This window comes from Pristiophorus japonicus, chromosome 21 (assembly GCF_044704955.1).
Source record: "Pristiophorus japonicus isolate sPriJap1 chromosome 21, sPriJap1.hap1, whole genome shotgun sequence".
In the NCBI taxonomy this organism is placed as follows: Eukaryota; Metazoa; Chordata; class Chondrichthyes; family Pristiophoridae; genus Pristiophorus; species Pristiophorus japonicus.
Window position 1 is genome coordinate 29,786,620 of NC_091997.1, and position 20,567 is coordinate 29,807,186.

Genomic DNA, 20,567 nt, shown 5'->3' on the forward strand with positions numbered 1-20,567 from the left:
GAGTATAGGCCCAATCTACTCAACCCGTCTTCATAAGTCAACCCCCTCATCTCCGGCATCAACCTAGTGAACCTAGTATTTCTTCCTCCATTTTGTATTTTTCCCAATAGGTTCTTCAGAAGTATTCTCCACCCCACTAGTATGGCGTAACTCTGGCCGAGCAAATGACCTGGCCACATAAAAGGTTCTGGAATGACCCAGAGCACAATGTGCTGGATGTGAAAGCAGTGGAAGAAGTGGGCTGCCTCACGCCTCTCTAGACATAGAAGAGAAGATGACACAAAGGCACCAAACTGCGCATGGAATGTGAGGTGATCTCATTGAAGCATACAAGATTCTGAAGGGGATTGACAGGGTAGATGCTGAGAGGCTGTTTCCCCTGGTTGGAGTGTCCAGAAAAAGGGGGCACAGTCTTAGGATAAGGGGTCGGGCATTTCAGACAGAGATGAGGAGGAATTTCTTCACTCAGAGGGTTGTGAATCTTTTGGAATTCTCTGCCCCAGAGGGCAGTGGATGCTGAGTCTCTGAGTATATTCAAGGCTGAGATAGATAGATTTGTGGGGTCTAGGGGAATCGAGGGATATGGAGATCAGGCAGGAAAGTGGAGTCGTGGTTGATGATCAGCCATGATCTTATTGAAGGGCGGAGCAGGCTCGAGGGGCTATATGGCCTACTCCTGCTCCTATTTCTTATGTTCTATATTCTTATGAATGAGATTATACAGCTGTCCATATATGCAGCAGGGTGCAAATCTAAACTGTCAAGCTGCTCGCTTAAAGTGTGTAGTTAATGGGTCATTGCACTAAAATGCCAAAATGAGTTAAAAGCTTTAAAATAGTGTTTCCTGCAGTAATCCCCTGAATTTATTAATAGTTTAGGGTTTTTTTTTTAAACTTGTTTTACAAGATTTATGCATTGAGCTAAGTGACAATTAACACAGTCATGCTGACGTGAAAAGAAATACAGTCTTGGAAGTGTTCTTCTGCATGGGTAATGAATATTGAACACAATATTGTGTTGCACTGTACGGAGCATATACTGGGTCAACAGAACCACAAGAGATGACTTTACAGGCATTTCATAATAATCTGGTTTATGCACTTCAGAGGAGCAGATTCAAGTATATTGTGTGGTACAAAAACGTTCTCTTTTCATCGCCACTCCACTTGTGCTGGAGTGATCCACAGCTGTCTGCAACCCTCTTGTTAACTTGCGCCAAGCGACCATACATAAAAGAAAGAAAGACTTGCATTTATATAGTGCCTTTCACGACCACTGGACGTCTCAAAGTGCTTTACAACCAACAAAGTACTTTTGGAGTGCAGTCACTGTTGTAATGTGGGAAATGCGGCAGCTAACTTGCTCACAGCAAGCTCCCACACACAGCAATGTGATAATGACCCAGGTAATCTGTTCTTTTGTTAAGTTGATTGAGGGATAAATATTGGCCAGGACACCGGGGATAACTCCCCTGCTCTTCTTCAAAATAATGCCATGGGAACTTTTATGTCCACCTGAGAGAGCAAACAGGACCTCGGTTCAACGTCTCATCTGAAAGACGGCCCCTCCAACAGTGCAGCACTCCCTCAGTTCTGTCCTGGAGTGTCAGCCTAGATTTTTTGTGTGTTTAAGTCCCTGGAGTAGGACTTGAACCCACAACCTTCTGACTCAGAGGCGAGGGTGCTACCCACTGCTCCTGCCGGTAGTGCCCTGGGGTGCTGCGCTGGCGATGATGACGTCATCGCCGTGGGTCGCAACCCATTTTCGCCCTGGAGCAGAAATTGGGCAGCACCCCGCGAGGCCATCGTGGTGCGATGTCAGCGCCAGCCCTGCCAGTCGCGAACCGGGCCGCACTCCGCTCGCGGGGTGACAATTAATGCGGGGGTGCGTGGCGCCATTTATTTTTTTCAATGGCCAAATACCGCCTTGCGTTGACGATTTCGCGGAGTCCGTGCTGCCATGTTGCAACACGCAGCTGGAAAATTCCTGCGCGTAGCGCCCCGGTAACCCCAATATCGCGGCCAAGGCGGGACTTCCGGGCCGGGCGCAGGAAGTCCTGCCTCGCCTCGGTTACCGTCCCCAAACGGGACATTGCCGAATTTCAGCCCCAATCTTGATCGATTCCATCAACTCCTCTGATCATCTCAAACACCTCAATTAGCTCACCCCTTAATCTTCTATACTCCAGGGAATACTCGCCTAGTCTGTGCAACCTTCCTCATAATTCAACCCTTTTAGCGCTTGTATCATTCTGGCGAACTGCGCAGCCCCCCACTCCCGGTCAAGGCCAACATATCCTTCCAGAAGAACGCAGTCCTCTAACCAGACCTTTACACAACTGTAGCGTAACCCCCACCCCCTTTCTAATTCCAGCCCCCTCCAGATAAAGGCCAACATTCCATTAGCTTTTTGAATTATTGTTTTGTACCTATTCACTAACGATTAGTGACTTCTGTACTGGAACACGTGAATCTCTCTGCTCCTCAACAGCTCCCAGCTTCACATCGCTTAGAAAATACTCGGACCTCTCTTCCTTAGAAAGCCATCCATAACCAGGCATCAGACGGCAACAGGCCACTGGAGGCCATACAGTACAATCTGCGCATTCGCAATCAGCCGCCAGCCAAGAACTGAAACGGAAATGCTGATCATTTTCCACTGCCGACGCTCAGTGTCTGGCACATCTTTAAGTTTCTATTCCGAGCCTCGCTGGCACAAGAGTGAGCAGCAGCACAAAAACTGCACAGGTGACGTTTCAGAACACCATGGGGAGTTATTTAAGAATTTATTATTTGATAATTTTTGTGTCCCTTTAAAAAAAAAATGGTGGGGATTGCAACATTTTTCCCAGTTCCACACTGGCTAGGTGCAGAGTGGTCAACCTAGATGTTTGTGCTCAAGTCCCTGGAGTGGGACTTGAATCCACAACCTTCTGACTCAGAGACAAGAGTGCTGCCCACTGAGCCAATGGCTGACGCAATGACAACAACAAGCAACTTATATTTCTATAGCGCCTTTAACTTAGCAAAACGTCCCAAGGCTCTTAACAATATCAATAAAAAAAATTTTGACACCAAGCCACAAAAGGAGATATTTGGACAGATGACCAAAAGCTTGGCCAAAGAGGTAGGTTTTAAGGAGCATCTTAAAGGAGGAGAGAGAGGCGGCGAGGTTTAGGGAGGGAGTTCCAGAGCTTGGGGCCTAGGCAGCTGAAGGCACGGCCACCGATGGTGGAGAGATGGAAACTGGGGGATGCTCAAGAGGCCAGAATTGGAGGAGCGCAGAGATCTTGGCGGGGTTGTAGGGCTTGAGGAGACGATAAAGATAGGGAGGGGGGGGCGAGGCCATGGAGGGATTTGAAAACAAGGATGAGGATTTTAAAATTGAGGCGTTGTGAGACCAATATCGGTCAGCGAGCACAGGGGGTGATGGGTGAATGAGGCAGGGAGTGAGTTAAAATACAGGTTAAGCCACCTATAATATAATTAGGCAACAAAGACTAGGAAGATTGCAACTCAATCTCTGGTGTCTGCTGATTTAGCTGGTCTCAGCCAGACTGGCTGGTCAGGGCATTTACCTTGACATTACTGGTTCTTAAGAGTTACATAAGAACATAAGAAATAGGAGCAGGAGTAGGCCCCTTGAGCCCGCTCTGCCATTCAAGTAGATCATGGCTGATCTGATCTTGGCCTTAATTCCACTTCCCTGCCCGTTCCCCATAACCCTTGACTCATTTATCATTCAAAAATCTGTCATCTCCATCTTAAATATATTCAATGACCCAGTCTCCACAGTTTTCTGGGGTAGAGAATTCCACAGATTCACGACCCTCTGAGTGAAGAAATTCTTCCTCATCTCCGAATTAAATAGGCGACCCCTTATTCTGAAACAATGTCCCCTAGTTCTAGATTCCCCCATGAGGGTATCATCCTCTCTGCATCTACCCTGTCAAGCCCCCTCATAATCCTATAAGTTTCAATAAGATCACCTCTCATTCTTCCAAACGCCAATGAATATAGGCCCAACCTGCTCAATCTTTCTTTATTAGACAACCCCTTCATCTCAGGAATTAACCTCATGAACCTTCTCTGAACTGCCTGCAATGCAAGTATATCCCTCCTTAAATAAGGAGACCAAAACTGTACGCAGTACTCCAGGTGTGGTCTCACCAATTCCCTGTACAGTTGTAGCAGGACATCCCTACTTTTTATACTCCATCCCTCTTGGAATAAAGGCCAACATTCCATTTGCCTTCCTAATTACTTGCAATACCTGCATGCTAACTTTTTGTGCCTCATATACAAGGACCCCCAGATACCTCTGTACTGCAGAATTTTGTTATCTCTCTCCATAAAATAATAATAGTTGAATTGACCAGAGTTGTCACTCTTGATCACCGTCCTTGACTGAAGTGTACGTGTGGGTGTGTAAGTTGGAGAAGACAGGTTTGTCTAGGATGCCCTCCTGTGGACTAATGATGCTGACACCATCAGTCCGGGCTCACACATAAATAAGGACCATTTGGGAGACAAACCAGATGGTGAACAGTAAACCATAATCCATTCCCAAACGAGGAGACAACTTGGGGAAGATTTTCACCTTCACCACCAGGGTCTTAAGAGCATAAGAAATGGGAGCAGGAGTAGACCACCTGGCCCCTCGAGCCTGCTCTGCCATTCAATAAGATCATGGCTGATCTGATCATGGCCTCAATTCCACTTCCCTGCCCACTCCCCATAACCCTTTACTCCCTTGTCGCTCAAGAATCTGTCTATCTCCGCCTTAAATATATTCAATGAACCAGCCTCCACAGCTCTGGGGCAGAGAATTCCACAGATTTACGACCCTCAGAGAAGAAATTCCTCCTCATCTCAGTTTTAAATGGGTGGCCCTTAATTCTGAGACTATGTCCCCTAGTTTTAGTTTCCCCTATGAGGGGAAACATCCTCTCTGCATCCACCTTGTCATGCCCCCTCATTATTTTATATGTTTCAATGAGATCACCTCTCATTCTTCGGAACTCCAATGTGTATAGGCCCAACCTACTCAACCTATCCTCATAAGTTGACCCCCTCATCTCCGGATCTTCTATATCAACTCCACTATCCCCACCATCCCCATTTCCATTGATTCCCCTCGTGCACAAAAATCTCTCTCTCTCTGACTTGAATATTCTCAACCACTGAGCCTCCACAACTCTCTGGGGCAGAGAATTCCAAAGATTCACCACCCTCTGAGTGAAGAGATTTCTCCTCAGCTCAGTCCTAAATGGCCGACCCCTTATCCTGAGACTATGACCCCTGGTTCTAGACTCTCCAGCCCGGGGGAAACAGCTCTCAGCATCTACCCTGGTCAAGCCCTCGAAGAATTTTATACATTTCAATGAGATCACCTCTCATTCTTCTAAACTCCAGAGAATATACGCCCATTCTACTCAATCTCTCATCGGACAGCCGTCCCACCCCAGGAATCAATCTGATCATCTGTCAGAGCAAATCAACCGCCCTTTATAAAACCCCCTTGATTTCACCAGGTGTGTACTATAAAAGGACAGGTAATCGGTTCCGACAGATTACTGCCAAGACAGCAGGACATAAATCTGCCCCAATGCTCTCCAAGCAAGGCCACAGGGGAGCACCGTGAACACAAATTCCTCCATTTAAAAATAATGAAATAACTTTTGTAGAAAAGTTTTATAAACACAGCACCGAGTTCAAACCGTTTGTGGCATGCAGTGAGCACTAAGACACCGAGGGCATACTGTACGTGTCGAGGGTACAGCCATGTCGGCGTCACGCTAACAGACAGGCCAGAGGTCTTGAGCTCAAAATGCTGCCTTTGGGGCGGATTGTGAAAGTGTATCTGATCAGTCCGAAATGGCCGAACGTGACCCCTTGCATTTATATAGCATCTCTCACATCCTCAAGACGCCGCAAAGCATTTTACAGCCAATGAAATACTTTTTGAAGTGTAGTCACTGTTGTAATGCAGGAAACGCGGCAGCCATATGCGCACAGCAAGCTCCCATAAACAGCAATGTGAGAATGACCAGATAATCTGTTTTTAGTGATATTGTTTGAGGGATAAATATTGGTTCAGGACACCGGGGATAACCTCTTCAAAACAGGATCTTTTACATCCACCTGAGAGCAGACGTGACTTCAGTTTAACTTTCATCCAAAAGACGGCACCTCCGACAGTGCAGCACGCCCTCAGGAGAGTCAGCTTAGATTTTTGTCCTCCAATGGGACTTGAACCCACAACCTTCTGACTCAGAGACGAGTGTGCTGCCCACTGAGCCTTGGTTGACACTAAAAACATCCCAGGGCTATGTGGTTGACTCTAAATGGTCTCTGTAAGCAATTACTAGAAGGCCCAGCTTCATAGAATTGGCACATCCTGAAAACATTTTTTTTTTTTTTAAAAGTGTGTTGTTGTGTTATTTAAATAAAACCAGTCTTGTTATAGGCCCTGATCAAAAGGCTTTTATTTCCGGAGTGCAAAAAATCAATACCGTTATTGTAATGTATTTGCTTCATGAGTTCTTTGCTGAAGAATTCATAGCAACACATTGCTATTAAGAACTAGTTGGTTTATTAACAAAGGTTTAATGGAATGTTGGCCTTTACTGTAAGGGGGATAGAGTATAAAAGCAGAGAAGTCTTTCTACAACTGTACAGGGTATTGGTGAGGCCACACCTGGAGTACTGCGTACAGTTTTGGTCTCCGTATTTAAGGAAGGGTATACTTGCTTTGGAGGCAGTTCAGAGAAGGTTCACGAGGTTGATTCCGGAGATGAGGGGGTTGACTTATGAAGATAAGTTGAGTAGGTTGGGCCTATGCACATTGGAGTTCAGAAGAATGAGAGGTGATCTTATCGAAACATATAAGATAATGCGGGGGCGCGACAAGGTATATGCAGAGAGGATATTTCCACTCATAGGGGTGTTATGTATGTAAACATTGTAGCTGTGCAAGACTTGCCACCAGAGGGCGCAACTGTTGGAGGCCCAAGGGTCACCTGCACACCTCATGCAAGGGAGTATAAAAGGTTGTCTGCCATGCTGCTTAGGCACTCTAGAGTTGTATTAAAGAGACTAAGGTCACATCAGTTTTAGCTCACAGTACTCAGTCTTGTGGAGTTCTACCATACATAACAAGGGGAAACTAATGTTTCTGCACAGCTTCCGGCTCGTTGGCAGAAGTCACTCCGTAAATGGGACAAATGTGAATTTATATTTACCTGCTTCCGGCTGTGTCCACAGGCACACCAAGAATAGCGCTTCGCTGCTTCGAGTTCCGCTTTAAAGGGATGTTTCGCTGCAATGACAGATTTCTTTGGTGCAGTTGAAGTGCAGTACCAGTGCCTTCTCATCTGCACTTGGGAGGAAAAAAAAAGGAGCTGAAATCCTGCTTGGTGATTTCGGTACTGAAAGGATTCTAATTACCCTAGTTAGACACTTCCGGCCACGTATCCGTACCACAACTAACACGGCCTGCTTCCATCTCCATAACATTGCCCGACCCCTACATGGCAAGCGAGCCCCAGGTGGGCAGAGGAAACGTTTCAAGGACACCCTCAAAGCCTCCTTGATAAAGTGCAACACCCCCACTGACACCTGGGAGCCCCTGGCCAAAGACCGCTCTAAGTGGAGGAAGAGCATCCGGGAGGGCGCCGAGCACCTCGAGTCTCGTCGCCGAGAGCATGCAGAAATCAAGTGCAGGCAGCGGAAGGAGCGTGCGGCAAACCAAACTCCCCACTCACCCTTTCCTTCAACCACGGTCTGTCCCACCTGTGACAGGGACTGTACAGTCACCTGAGAACTCATTTTCAGACTGGAGGCAAGTCTTCCTCGATCTCGAGGGACTGCCGATGATGGATGATGATGGAGCTCGAGGAGCCAATGGCCTATTCCTGCTCCTATTTCTTATGTTCTTAAAGGCGCCATATAAATAGAAGTTGTCCTTGTTGCTGTTGTTATACATGGTTTCCAAGCAACCTCGGGCTTTTCCTAGCTGCACTAATCGTCTGCAGAACCAGATTTCAATGAATAGTTAGGACCCCCCCCCCCCACTCTCTGTTTATCACTGAAGTATTTATTGGTATGTTTATACAGTGGAAACATACACAAGAACATTCCCAAGCCAAAGCTTTCAAAGAAAACCAATATATTTAGAAAGCGTTTAAAAAAAAATAAAAACAGTTTACTCACAAAGGTAGGCGTCGGTTCAGTTGTCACGAGCTGCTGCGTTGAGCAGAATCCCCAGACTGTAATAGCAGATTCTGAATAATCACAGGGTCTGCTAACTTCCTTTACACAGGATTACACAGGCTATACAGCACAGAAACAGGCCAGTCAGCCCAACCAGTCCATGCCGGCGTTTATGCTCCACTCGAGCCTCCTCCCGTCTTTCCTCATCTAACTCTATCGGCATAACCCTCTATTCCCTTCTCCCTCATATGCTTGTCTAGCCTCCCCTTAAATGCATCTATACTATTCGCTTCAACCACTCCCTGTGGTAGCGAGTTCCACATTCTCACCACTCTCTGGGTAAAGATGTTTCTTCTGAATTCCCTATTGGATTTCTTGGTGACGATCTTATATTGATGGCCACTAGTTTTGCTCTTCCCCACAAGTGGAAACATTCTCTCTGGATCCACTCTAATCAAAACCATTCATAATTTTAAAGACCTCTATTAGGTCACCCCTCAGCTGCCTTCTTTGCTCTCATTTTATAGAAGCCAGATACAAGCATCAATATTTTTCCAGTTAGTTTCTCTCCTGACGCCCCCTCCTCTCAAGATACTGATTCATGCAGGGCCCTGGTTCCATAGAAACACAGGGACAGGAGGGGGCCATTCAGCCCCTCGAGCCTGTTGCACCGTTCAATTAGATCATGGCTGATCTGTATCTTAATTCCATCTACCCACCTTGGTTCCATAACCCTTAATGCCCTTGCCTAACAAAAATCTCTCCATCTCAGTTTTGAAATTTACAATTGACTCCCAGCCTCAACAGGTTTTGTGGGAGAGAGTCCCAGATTTCCATTACTCTGTGTGAAGAAGAGATTCCTGACATCACCCCGAAAGGTCTAGTTCTAATTTGAAGATTATGCCCCCTTGTTCTGGACTCCTCCGCCAGAGGAAATAGTTTAATAGTTTCTCTCTCTCTCTACCCTATCAAATATTTTAATCGTCTTAAACTCCTCAATTAGATCACCCCTTAATCTTCGATATTCAAGAAAATACTGGCCTAGTCTATGGAACCTGTCCTCATAATATAAACCTTTTAGTCCTGGTATCATTCTGGTGAATCTGTGTCGCACCTCCTGGAAGGCCAATATATCCTCCTTGAGGTGCGGTGCACAGAAATGAACGCTATACTGCAGATGTGGTCTAACCAGAGCTTTATACAACTGTAGCATAGCTTCCACCCCTTTATATTCCAGCCCCAACACTCGCAATCCCTTGATTGGCCACTTGAATGAACTTTCTTCATGTGTCAGTAGCGAGTGTTGACAAATTATTCAACCGTGGGGGGCATAACCTCCAAACCCAAGCTGGTCTTCCCCAAACATGCACTATCCAGAAGGAAAGGGTCACCTCATAGCAATCTGGCCCAAGTTTTACTTAAGGCCAAAGTACCTTTAGACATTTTGGAGATTTTATGCCTATCAGAGTTTAACTGAACACAATTTTCTTTAAACCATATGGTACTAATATTGCCCTTCTGTGCAGCGCCCCTAGGTTTGAACACGTCCCTTCTGTCACGGTGACCAGACGTGAACTGAGTATTGAAGGTTTAGCTTAACCAGACTGCGATGCAGCTTCAGCATGACCACCTCAGACCTGGACTCTCGCCTCTGAGTCAGAAGGTTGTGAGTTCAAATCCCACTCCAGGAACGAGTACAATGTCGAAACTGACTCTAGCTGCACTTTCAGACAAGACGTTAAACCAAGAACCTGCCCTCTCAGGCGGACGTAAAAGATCTCATGGCACTATTTCGAAGAAGAACAGGGGAGTTTTTCCGGTGTCCTTGCTGTTTGTGGGAGCTTGCTGTGCGCAAATGATCTGGCGTGTTTCCCACGTTACATTGGAACCGGTTCTGGGGGAGGTGGGACCAGTACAAACCGGACGGTCTGCACCTAGGCAGGACTGGAACCAATGTCTTAGGAGGAGTTTTTGCTAGTGCTGTTGGGGAGGAGTTAAACTAATATGCAGAGGGATGGGAACCAATGCAGGAAGAGAGAGGGAAACAAAATGGAGACAGAAGCAAAAGACAAAAAGGAAATGCGTAAAAGTGGAGGACAGAGAAACCCAAGATAAAAAACAAAAAGGGCCACTTGGCAGCAATATTCTAAAGGGTCTAAGTGTGTTAAAAAGGCAAGACTGAAGGCGCTGTGCCTCAATGAGAGGAGTATTCGGAATAAGGTGGACAAATTAACTGCAGATAGCAGTTAACGGTTGGCATCACGGAGACATGGCTCCAGGGTGACCAAGACTGGGAACTCAACATCCAGGGGTATTCAACATTTAGGAAGGATTTCCAGAACAGAAAAGGAGGCGGGGTGGCGTTGCTGGTGAAAGAGGAAATTAATGCAATTGTAAGGAAAGACATTAGCTTGGATGATGTGGAATCGGTATAGGTGGAGCTACGGAATACCAAGGGGCAGAAAACATAGTGGGAGTTGTGTACAGACCTCCAAACAGTAGCAGTGATGTTGGGGAGGGCATCAAACAGGAAATTAGGGCGCATGCAATAAAGGTGCAGCAGTCATCATGGGTGACTTTAATATGCATATAGATTGGGCTAACCAAACTGGAAGCAATACGGTGGAGGAGGATTTCCTGGAGTGCATAAGAGATGGTTTTCTAGACCAATATGTCGAGGAACCAACTAGGGGAGAGGCCATTGTGTAATGAGAGAGGATTAATTAGCAATCTCGTTGTGCGAGGCCCCTTGGGGAAGTGACCATAATATGATGGAATTCTACATTAGGATGGAGAATGAAACAGTTAATTCAGAGACCATGGTCCAGAACTTAAAGAAGGGTAACTTTGAAGGTATGAGGCGTGAATTAGCTAGGATAGATTGGCGAATGATACTTAAGGGGTCGACAGTGGATGGGCAATGGCAGACATTTAGAGACCGCGTGGATGAACTACAACAATTGTACATCCCTGTCTGGCGTAAAAATAAAAAAGGGAAGGTGGCTCAACCGTGGCTATCAAAGGAAATCAGGGATAGTATTAAAGCCAAGGAAGTGGCATACAAATTGGCCAGAAATAGCAGCGAACCCAGGGACTGGGAGAAATTTAGAACTCAGCAAAGGAGGACAAAGGGTTTGATTAGGGCAGGGAGTACGAGAGGAAGCTTGCAGGGAACATTAAAATGGACTGCAAAAGTTTCTATAGATATGTAAAGAGAAAAAGGTTAGTGAAGACAAACGTAGGTCCCCTGCAGTCAGAATCAGGGGAAGTCATAACTGGGAATAAAGAAATGGAAGACCAATTGAACAAGTACTTTGGTTCGGTATTCACTAAGGAGGACACAAACAACCTTCAGTTACTACAGTTTTACAGGGCCTTGGTGAGGCCACACCTGGAGTATTGTGTACAGTTTTGGTCTCCTAACTTGAGGAAGGACGTTCTTGCTATTGAGGGAGTGCAGCAAAGGTTCACCAGACTGATTCCCAGGATGGTGGGACTGACATATCAAGAAAGACTGGATCAACTTGGCTTGTATTCACTGGAGTTCAGAAGAATGAGAGGGGATCTCATAGAAACGCTTAAAATTCTGACGGGGTTAGACAGGTTAGATGCAGGAAGAATGTTCCAAATGTTGGGGAAGTCCAGAACCAGGGGTCACAGTCTAAGGATAAGGGGTAAGCCATTTAGGACCGAGATGAGGAGCAACTTCTTCACCCAGAGAATTCTCTACCACAGAAAGTTGTTGAGGCCAATTCACTAAATATATTCAAAAAGGAGTTAGATGTAGTCCTTACTACTAGGGGGATCAAGGGGTATGGCGAGAAAGCAGGAATGGGGTACTGAAGTTGCATGTTCAGCCATGAACTCATTAAATGGTGGTGCAGGCTTGAAGGGCCGAATGGCCAACTCCTGCACCTATTTTCTATGTTTCTATGTTTACAACAGTGACTATAAATCAAAAGTACTTCATTGGCTGTAAAGCGCTTTGAGATGTCTGGAGATGGTGAAAGGCGCTTATACAAATGCAATTACTATATTTATGCTCAGTTGATGTGGTAATATAGCTTAACATTTGGTTTGCTTTGTCAATTGTTACATCACAATGATTGGACGAGGTCAATGTCGAGTCTATCGTTCACTCCTGGGATTCTTTCAGCCTTTTTCCGAGCTGGTTTGACCCAGTTATTGCTCCATTTCTTCCCTCGTGTACAATATTGTGCATTTATCTATATTGAACTTTATCCGCCGCCAGGGGGGCCCTTAAAGGGGCCGCCATGTTTTTTTGTCGGCCGACTCTTCCTTCGGTCCAACAGTGGTGGCCCTCACATCGACCGGGCCGCCTTAGTGTAGCCCGGCGCTACGTTTTGGGTGCCGGGCTGCTGGCCTGCTCGATCGCCTCCCTGGTGGCCACCAAAGGGCCTGCAGAGTGCGCAGCGGCCCTCCCCTTTAAATGAAGACATTGTAGGGAGTGTTGTAGTGCTGGGCTCCTGAGCATGGTGCTGGGCTCCAGCCCAGGGAGCTCCCCTTCCGAGACGTGGAGCACCAGAGACAGTGCCCCACTTCCTTGGGAGGGGCGCCATGCCCAATTCCGCGTCGGGGGCGGAACTTTCGGGCCGGGCGTTAAAAGTTCCGGAAGGTTACCTCCCCCAATCGGGGCGTGGGGCAATTTCAGCCCCACTGTGCTTGGTCACGTACGATCTCCTTCTTCTGCAACTGTTGTGTATGGAGAAAGAGTCAGACTGAATACCGTGAGCTCAAAGTAAAGTGTGACCTTCGTCTTTTATTGCAGGTCTCCAGAGTGTCTCTCCAACCTGTGAGGCCTCCTTAAATACCTGCGTTCCCAAGGGATTATGGGATCCCTTGGGACTCCAGGGGATGAGCCCTCTGGTGGCTGTACAGAGTAAATACAAGTTTACATATATAACAGCAACAGTGTTCAGAGACTGAACACAATTACAGTGTGTCACTCAGCCATGCAGACCAGAATGGTCTCAGGATTGATTCTCTACAGTGTTACCGATCTCAGCACAAACAGCAGCTGGGTGCTAAAATTGGTCTCAGTACCTCGAGCTCAACAACAACAACTTGTATTTAGATAGCCCTTTTAACATATGAAACATGCCAAGGTGCGTCACAGGAGTGTAATGAAGCAAAATTTGACACTGAGCCATTAGGGCAGGTGACCAACAGCTTGGTCAAAGAGGTAGGTTTTCAGGAGCGTCGTAAAGGAGGAAAGAGAAATAGACAGGTGGACAGGTTTAGGGAGGGAGTTCCAGAGCTTGGGGCCCAGGCAGCTGAAGGCACGGCCGCCGATGGTGGAGTGATTATAATCAGGGATGCGCAAAAGGCCAGAATTGGAGGAGCGCAGACATCTCGCAGGATTGTGGGGCTGGAGGTGGTTACAAAGATAGGGAGGGGCAAGGCCATGGAGAGATTTGAAAACAAGGATGAGAATTTTGGAATTTGAGGCGTTGCCAAACCAGGAACAGGAGCGAATACAATTCAGCCAAGGTGTTTGTTATATATGTAAACTTGTATTTATTCTGTACAGCCACCAAAGGGCTCATTCCCTGGAGTTCCAGGGGATCCCATAATCCCTTGGGAGCACAGGTACTTAAGGAGTCCTCACAGGTTGGAGAGGCACTCTGGAGACCTGCAATAAAAGACTAAGGTCATACATTACTTTGAGCTCACAGTATTCAGTCAGACTCTTTCTTCGTACATAACAGTTTTCCATCCCGATCAGTATCCAACGACTCCCAGTGGAAAATAGACAAGCATAGAAGTCAGGTAATGACTGGACCAGGCTCAGCCTTAGAGCATTCCGACACAGACCGCCAAGGCTCACACATCAAGGATGACCGTTTAGACGAAGCACTAAATGGCTATCGAAGCCTGTGTGATCATACCTCAGGAAATAATCTGCATCTTCGGCATGGGGGGGGCGGTTGGAGGCATGACATTATGTTTTAAATAAAATGATGGCTTAAATATTGTCTTATCAATCTGATTGTTAGGGGGAGAGGAACTAACCAGAAGGGGATAGCGTACCATAGTGTGAAACCATGTCAACGTTTCAGAATAGGTTATATCGGTGTTTAGAGGAAAAGGTAAACCGAAATGGGAGCCAGGGGAGCCACATGAGATTAGGACAGCTGATGGGGAGGAAGGATAAACACCAACGGGGGCTGGTTCCATGTTATCAATTCTATGTAATTCTATGCGAGGGATTATAGAAGAAGCAGAATCATAGCAATTTACGGAACAGATGGCCATTTGGCCCATTGTGTCCGCGCCGTTCGAAAAAGAGCCATCTAAGTCCATAATCACTTTCCAGCTCTTGGTCCGTAGCCCTGCAGGTTACGGCACTTCAAGTGCACATCCAAGTACTCTTCAGAAGAATGGGTGGTGATCTTATCAAAATGAGGGGGCTTGACAAGGTGGATGCAGAGAGGATGTTTCCGCTGATGGGGGAAGACTAGAACTAGGGGGCATGATCTTAGAATAAGGGGCTGCCCATTTAAAACTGAGATGAGGAGAAATTTCTTCTCTCAGAGGGTTGCAAATCTGTGGAATTCGCTGCCTCAGAGAGCTGTGGAAGCTGGGACATTAAATAAATTTAAGACAGAAATAGACAGTTTCTTAAACGATAAGGGGATAAAGGGTTATGGGGAGTGGGCAGGGAAGTGGAGCCGAGTCCATGATCAGATCAGCCATGATCTTATTGAATGGCGGAACAGGCTCGAGGGGCCATATGGCCTACTCCTGTTCCTATTTCTTATGTTCTTATGTACTTACTTTTAAAATGTGATGAGGGTTTCTGCCTCTACCACCCTCTCAGGCAGTGAGTTCCAAATTTCTCCTGAACTCCCCTCCCATCCTTTTACCAATTACTTTAAATCTATGCCCCCTGGTTATTGACCTCTCTGCTAGGGGAAATAGGTCCTTCCTATTCATTCTATCCAGGCCCCTCATAATTTAACAGTTCTAGCATAACCCCTCTGCTCTTATATTCTATGCCTCGGCTAATAAAGGAAAGTATGTCATCTTAACCACCTTATTATCTCATCATCATCATAGGCAGTCCCTCAGAATCGAGGAAAACTTGCTTCCACTCTAAAATTGAGTCCTTAGGTGGCTGAACAGTCCAATATGAGAGCCACAGCCTCTGTCACAGGTAGGACAGATAGTCGTTGAGGGAAAGGGTGGGTGGGACAGGTTTGCTGCATGCTCTTTTTGCTGCCTGCACTTGATTTCTGCATGCTCTCGGTGATGAGACTCGAGGTGCTCAGTGCCCTATCTTATTATCTACCTGTGCACTCCATGTTCCCTCTGTTCCTCTACATTCCTGAGTATACTACCATTTATTGTGTATTCTCTAAATGCATTACCTCCCACTTCTCCAGAGTGAATTCCATTTGCCACTGTTCTGCCCACCTGACCAGTCAGAAACAGAAACAGAAACATAGAAATTTACAGCGCAGAAGGAGGCCATTCCGGCCCATGGTGTCCGCGCCGGCCGACAAAGAGCCACACGGCCCTTGGTCAGCAGCCCTAAAGGTTATATATCATTATACATCATAAGCGGTCCCTCGAATGAGGATGACTTCCACGAGAGTTCACAGATGCTTCAATGAAGGACCCGATGTTCCAGTCCTGAACTCCAGTTGAGGGGGTGGAAGATGCCTGTGCGTGAATTTTTTTTAACGTGTGGTGACCGTTGCACACCAGTCACCACATGGGCTTGACAGAGCTAGGCCTTTATCCAGTGGCAAGGGTTAACCAGAACGACTGGCGACCTGCTCTGCTGCACGGACCTAGTGCGCACACATACCGCTGTGTGGGCTGGCCCGTGCTGCCCCTGGGCCCTCGGCTCTTCTGGGCCCCGTACCCTCATTTGCCGCACCTTCGCCCACAATGTTCCAGAGCCCGGCGCTCCAGCTCTATTTATAGCCTCGACCTGCGGTGGTGTTCTCACATAGGTCGGGGCGGCACACGATGTTCCAGGGCCCAAGCTTAAAAAGTACATTGGTTGTGAAGCATTTGTTGTTGTCCTGACGACTTGCAGTGTGCTATATAAATGCAAGTTCTTTATTCCTTATCACTGTTTAACCTGGTAACTTTCATACCTTCAGATTAGATATTACAAAAACTTTCAACATCCAGAAATCATAGAAATCGGGGGCATTTTAATTTGAATATTTCCCATATAGGTTAGGTCTACTGAATTCTAAACATGTAAAGTTTGCTAGACTTCAGGAGAATTACGACTACAAGTACGTGAAGAAATATTTTATAGATCGAAGTAAATTTTATGAACTATAAAAAAATCCCACAGAACTTTGTTTAAATGCGCAAGACTAACGTACAATGCAAATCACTTAATGCTGACTGATCTGTGCTAGCCTATTTGCCCCGTTTATCTTCTCCCAACAGATACATCATGCCAGATCACTTTAGGTCAGGTTATTTACACTGCAACACAGTAATTAAAAATAGACGGAATATGAAATGGTAACATTTAGTAACTTTGTACTATTTGCTTCCCGTGTATTGATAGGAATTCATTTTCAGGCAATGCTCAGTTACAGCAGGAGACATAGGTCACAGCATGGATGAAGTTTGCCAATGTAGATTATGAATACCCACGTTTGGACAAATCTACACTACAATTACCCAAGTATTATTATAGGACGATTGTTTGATTGTAATAAGTTAGCATCAGCACCAGGATTTTCATTTAATGTTAGTTCAGCCCATGCGAACCCAGTGGATACACTTTTTTTGCATTAGGCTTGACAGAGACATGAATTTTGGGAGTTATATTTTATGAGAGGATTGTATGAAACTTAGTGCATGCCTAATCAGATTTTTCTTAACAATCCAGCCTGGAATCAGTGGACTGGTACTACTTCTAATGTGTTCTCAAAAAGAAAAATATTGTGCTCTGGCACTGAAACAATTTAAAGACTACGGAGATCACAAAAAGCTAATTGAAGAGTCCAAGGAAATTTATACTACATGCTGTAATTGTTGTCAATTAAACATAACCACAAATGAATAATTCGATTATGATTATGACCTAAGCAAAACAAAGACAATATGGACAATACTTTTTAAGTGCCAAAAAATTGATGCTGTTAAGGGTAGATCTTTGGTTACATATAAACCTATGAACAACGACGGAAAGGCAAAGAGCACCCAGCCCAACCAGTCCGCCTCACACAACTGCGACACCCCTTATACGGAAACATTCTACACTCCACCCCAACCGGAGCCATGTGATCTCCTGGGAGAGGCAAAAAACAGATTAAAAATCCAGGCCAATTTAGGGAGAAAAAAATCTGGGAAAATTCATCTCCGACCCATCCAGGCGATCGAAACTAGTCCAGGCGATCACCCTGGCTGTATTCTATTCCTTGCAGTACTTACCATTATATCTGCTCCATCCAACAAAAGGTCATCCAGTCTAATCCCAATTACCAGCTCTAGGTCCGTAATCCTGCAGGTTACTGCACTTTAAGTGCCTATCCAACCATCTCTTAAAAGTGGTGAAGGTTTCTGCAGCCACCACTCTTCCAGGCAGTGAGTTCCAGATCCCCACAACCCTCTGCGTAAAGAAGCTACCCCGCCCCCCCCCCCTCAAAATCCCTCTAAACCTTCCACCAACCACCTTAAAACTATGCCCCCTCGTAATAGACCCCTCCACCAATGGAAATAGACCCTTACTATCCACTATGTCCATTGATATCTTCCTGCAGTCTGCAGTCATCTTCCTCACTATCAATCGCACAGCTCTAAATATTCAGTAACTAAATCCGAGAGTTGAAAAGATTTGTCATTTCAACAGAAATGTGCAAGCAATTTCAATAGTAACTTTCAAAAGGCAATTGGATAAATGAGTAGGGCGATGGGGAAAGAGCTGGGGAGTGGGACTAATTGGATAGCTCTTTTGGAGAGCTGGCACGGGGACGGTATGACCTCCTTCTGTGCGGCATGATTTAATATCGTGGAACAAGAGGCAGCAACAAAGGGTTGTTAAAGTTCATTTCTGTTTCGACTGATGGGCGACACGCCCTCTTTGAGCCTGCGCCAAGTCTGCTTCACTTCACCGACAAGCATTTAGGAACTACACCCAGAGCAAGGTCCCAGCTAGACCTATTGGACTCCTGGTGAAATAAGCTATTGTGTCTTTAGTTCTGTTTACCTTGCTAATTTGAAAGGAAATTGCATTTTTTCCTAGTTTACACAATAAAGTAGCCTTGAACCTTGGGGTGCCTGGCAGGGTCCACGCTCTCCTTGCTCCTGTTACCGCGGCATTGAGGAGGAGGAGGAGGGTCTGACACAGGGTTAAACACGATTCACTCAATCCTCTTGCTATCTCGGTTTGACAAGATTCTCTACATTGGGATAAAAGCGAAAAGGGTGCTGTTTGAACTGCTCAGAAATGTCAAGAGTTGGCTAGAGATTTGAAAAGGAAATACTGTATATATCCACACCACGTGAAATTATTGGCAAATTGCCAAAACAAGGCTTATTTATATAATATATATATATACATAAAATCAATAAATCCTGGGTTTTGTTAAGTCAGCTGTGGCTCAGTGGATAGCACACTTGCCTCTGAGTCAGAAGGTTGTGGGGTTCAAATCCCACTCCAGGGATTTGAGCACATAAATCTAGGCTGACACTCCCAGTGCAATGCTGAGGGAGCGCCGCACTGTCGGAGGTGCCGTCTTTCGGATGAAACGTTAAACCGACGTCTGCTCTGTCAAGTGCACAAGATCCCATGGCACTATTTCAAAGAAGAGCAGGGGGGGTTGTGTCCCGGGACCAATAGTTATCTCTCAATCAACAACACTAAAAACAGATGATCTGGTCATTATTACATTGCTCTTTGTGGGAGTGATGTGCACAAATTGGCTGCCATATTTCCTACATTACAACAGTGACTACACTTCAAAAAGTACTTCATTGGCTGTAAAGTACTTTGGGACGTCCGATGGTCGTGAAAGGCGCTAAATAAATCCAAGTCTTTCTTTCAGTGACAGATGTGCATCAATTTGAGATTCTTTGTGTTTCTTTAAATCCATTTTTCTCCACTAACCCAATACAGAACCGGTTCTGAAACGTTTAGGAAAACCCCTTAACTTGTCCAAAGTTAATGCACTGAATGTAACACGATACCAGCTGAACACGGAACCTCAGCGTTTTAGTGCACTTCACAGATTGATCAATTTTGAGGTGGAGCGGGTGAACTGTTTTTTTAATATAAAGATAAACCTTACTCTACACAATCTACTTTCCTGTGAATAACAAGAATATTGTCAGTAGGAAGAATTTTCCTGATTTGGAGCAGGGGGAAAAGCGAGACGAAGGAAAAAAATTAAAAATGTTCTAAAAGGGGGCAGGAACAGATGTTTGAGAGAGAGAGAGAGAGAGAGAGAGAGAGAGAGAGAGACCCTGTAATGAAAGAAAGAATTCCAGTTCAAGAATAGTACGAATTGTAAAGTTGACGTTCAGAGGGGAGGAAACGTTATGTGACCTCTTCGACCCAATCTTCTTGACAACATCTGAAAGCCCTTTCTCAATTTCTGTGCATCGGCGAGGCTAAAAGAGAGCGCTCCAGACAGTAATGTTTATATTTATTGTGCCAAGTAGACACGGTCTGGTTTTCATTATCTAGTCGGCATTTCCAACGCTGCAACGTGAGTTCATTTCATATACGAACCTGCACAGCAAGTCTCCAGGGTGTGACTTAGCCCAACAGCAATTCGGGGTTCAGGTGCCGGTTTCCGTTTGGGGCGGGGGGGGGAGGGGGGAAATTTGTTCAGTGTGAGTGTCTGATTGTTCTGCTAAACGATCATATACATCTCTCCCTGTAGGTGAAGGGCTGTGCAGTTATGTGTTCAATTGTAATTATCCAGATATGTTTATAATGTGGGAGCCCTGGTGTGATAGGTGGAGACCTGTAATTGGATCCAGTGCAGATGTTTTAGTGGAGACATATAGATATATGCAGTGCAGGTGTGTTGCTGGAAAGGTATAAATATATCCAGTACAGGTGTGTTGAAGATATCTAGATATAGCCAGTGCAGGTGTGTTGAAGATATTTAGATATCTCCAGTGCTGATGTGTTAGAGATATCTAGGTATATCCAGTGCTGTGTTGCTGGAAAGGTCTAGATATATCCAGTACAGGTATGTTCCCTGAAGCCATAATTTTGAGGAGGGTGGGCTCCTGTTATAAATCACTTTCTAGTCAAAACAGAGCAGCCAAGTGCAAATGTTTCTATTCATGTGGTATTTGAGAGGCAGGAATAATAACCTGAATTCAATGAACAATCTATTGCCA

At 45.6% G+C, this 20,567-nt stretch overlaps 1 protein-coding gene across 4 annotated transcripts in view; it reads right to left on the bottom strand.

Moving 5' to 3' along the window:
* LOC139233890 (CDGSH iron-sulfur domain-containing protein 3, mitochondrial-like) overlaps positions 1–20,567 on the bottom strand; it is a 100,059-nt gene that overhangs the window by 54,547 nt on the left and 24,945 nt on the right. For all 4 annotated transcript variants that reach the window (XR_011588233.1, XM_070864533.1, XM_070864531.1 and 1 more), the window contains one exon: positions 7,244–7,375. Coding sequence is in view for 3 of the 4 variants with exons in the window: in XM_070864533.1 (XP_070720634.1) it covers positions 7,244–7,375 (132 nt within the window). In the remaining variant the exon portion in view is untranslated. The remainder of the gene's footprint in view (positions 1–7,243; positions 7,376–20,567) is intronic.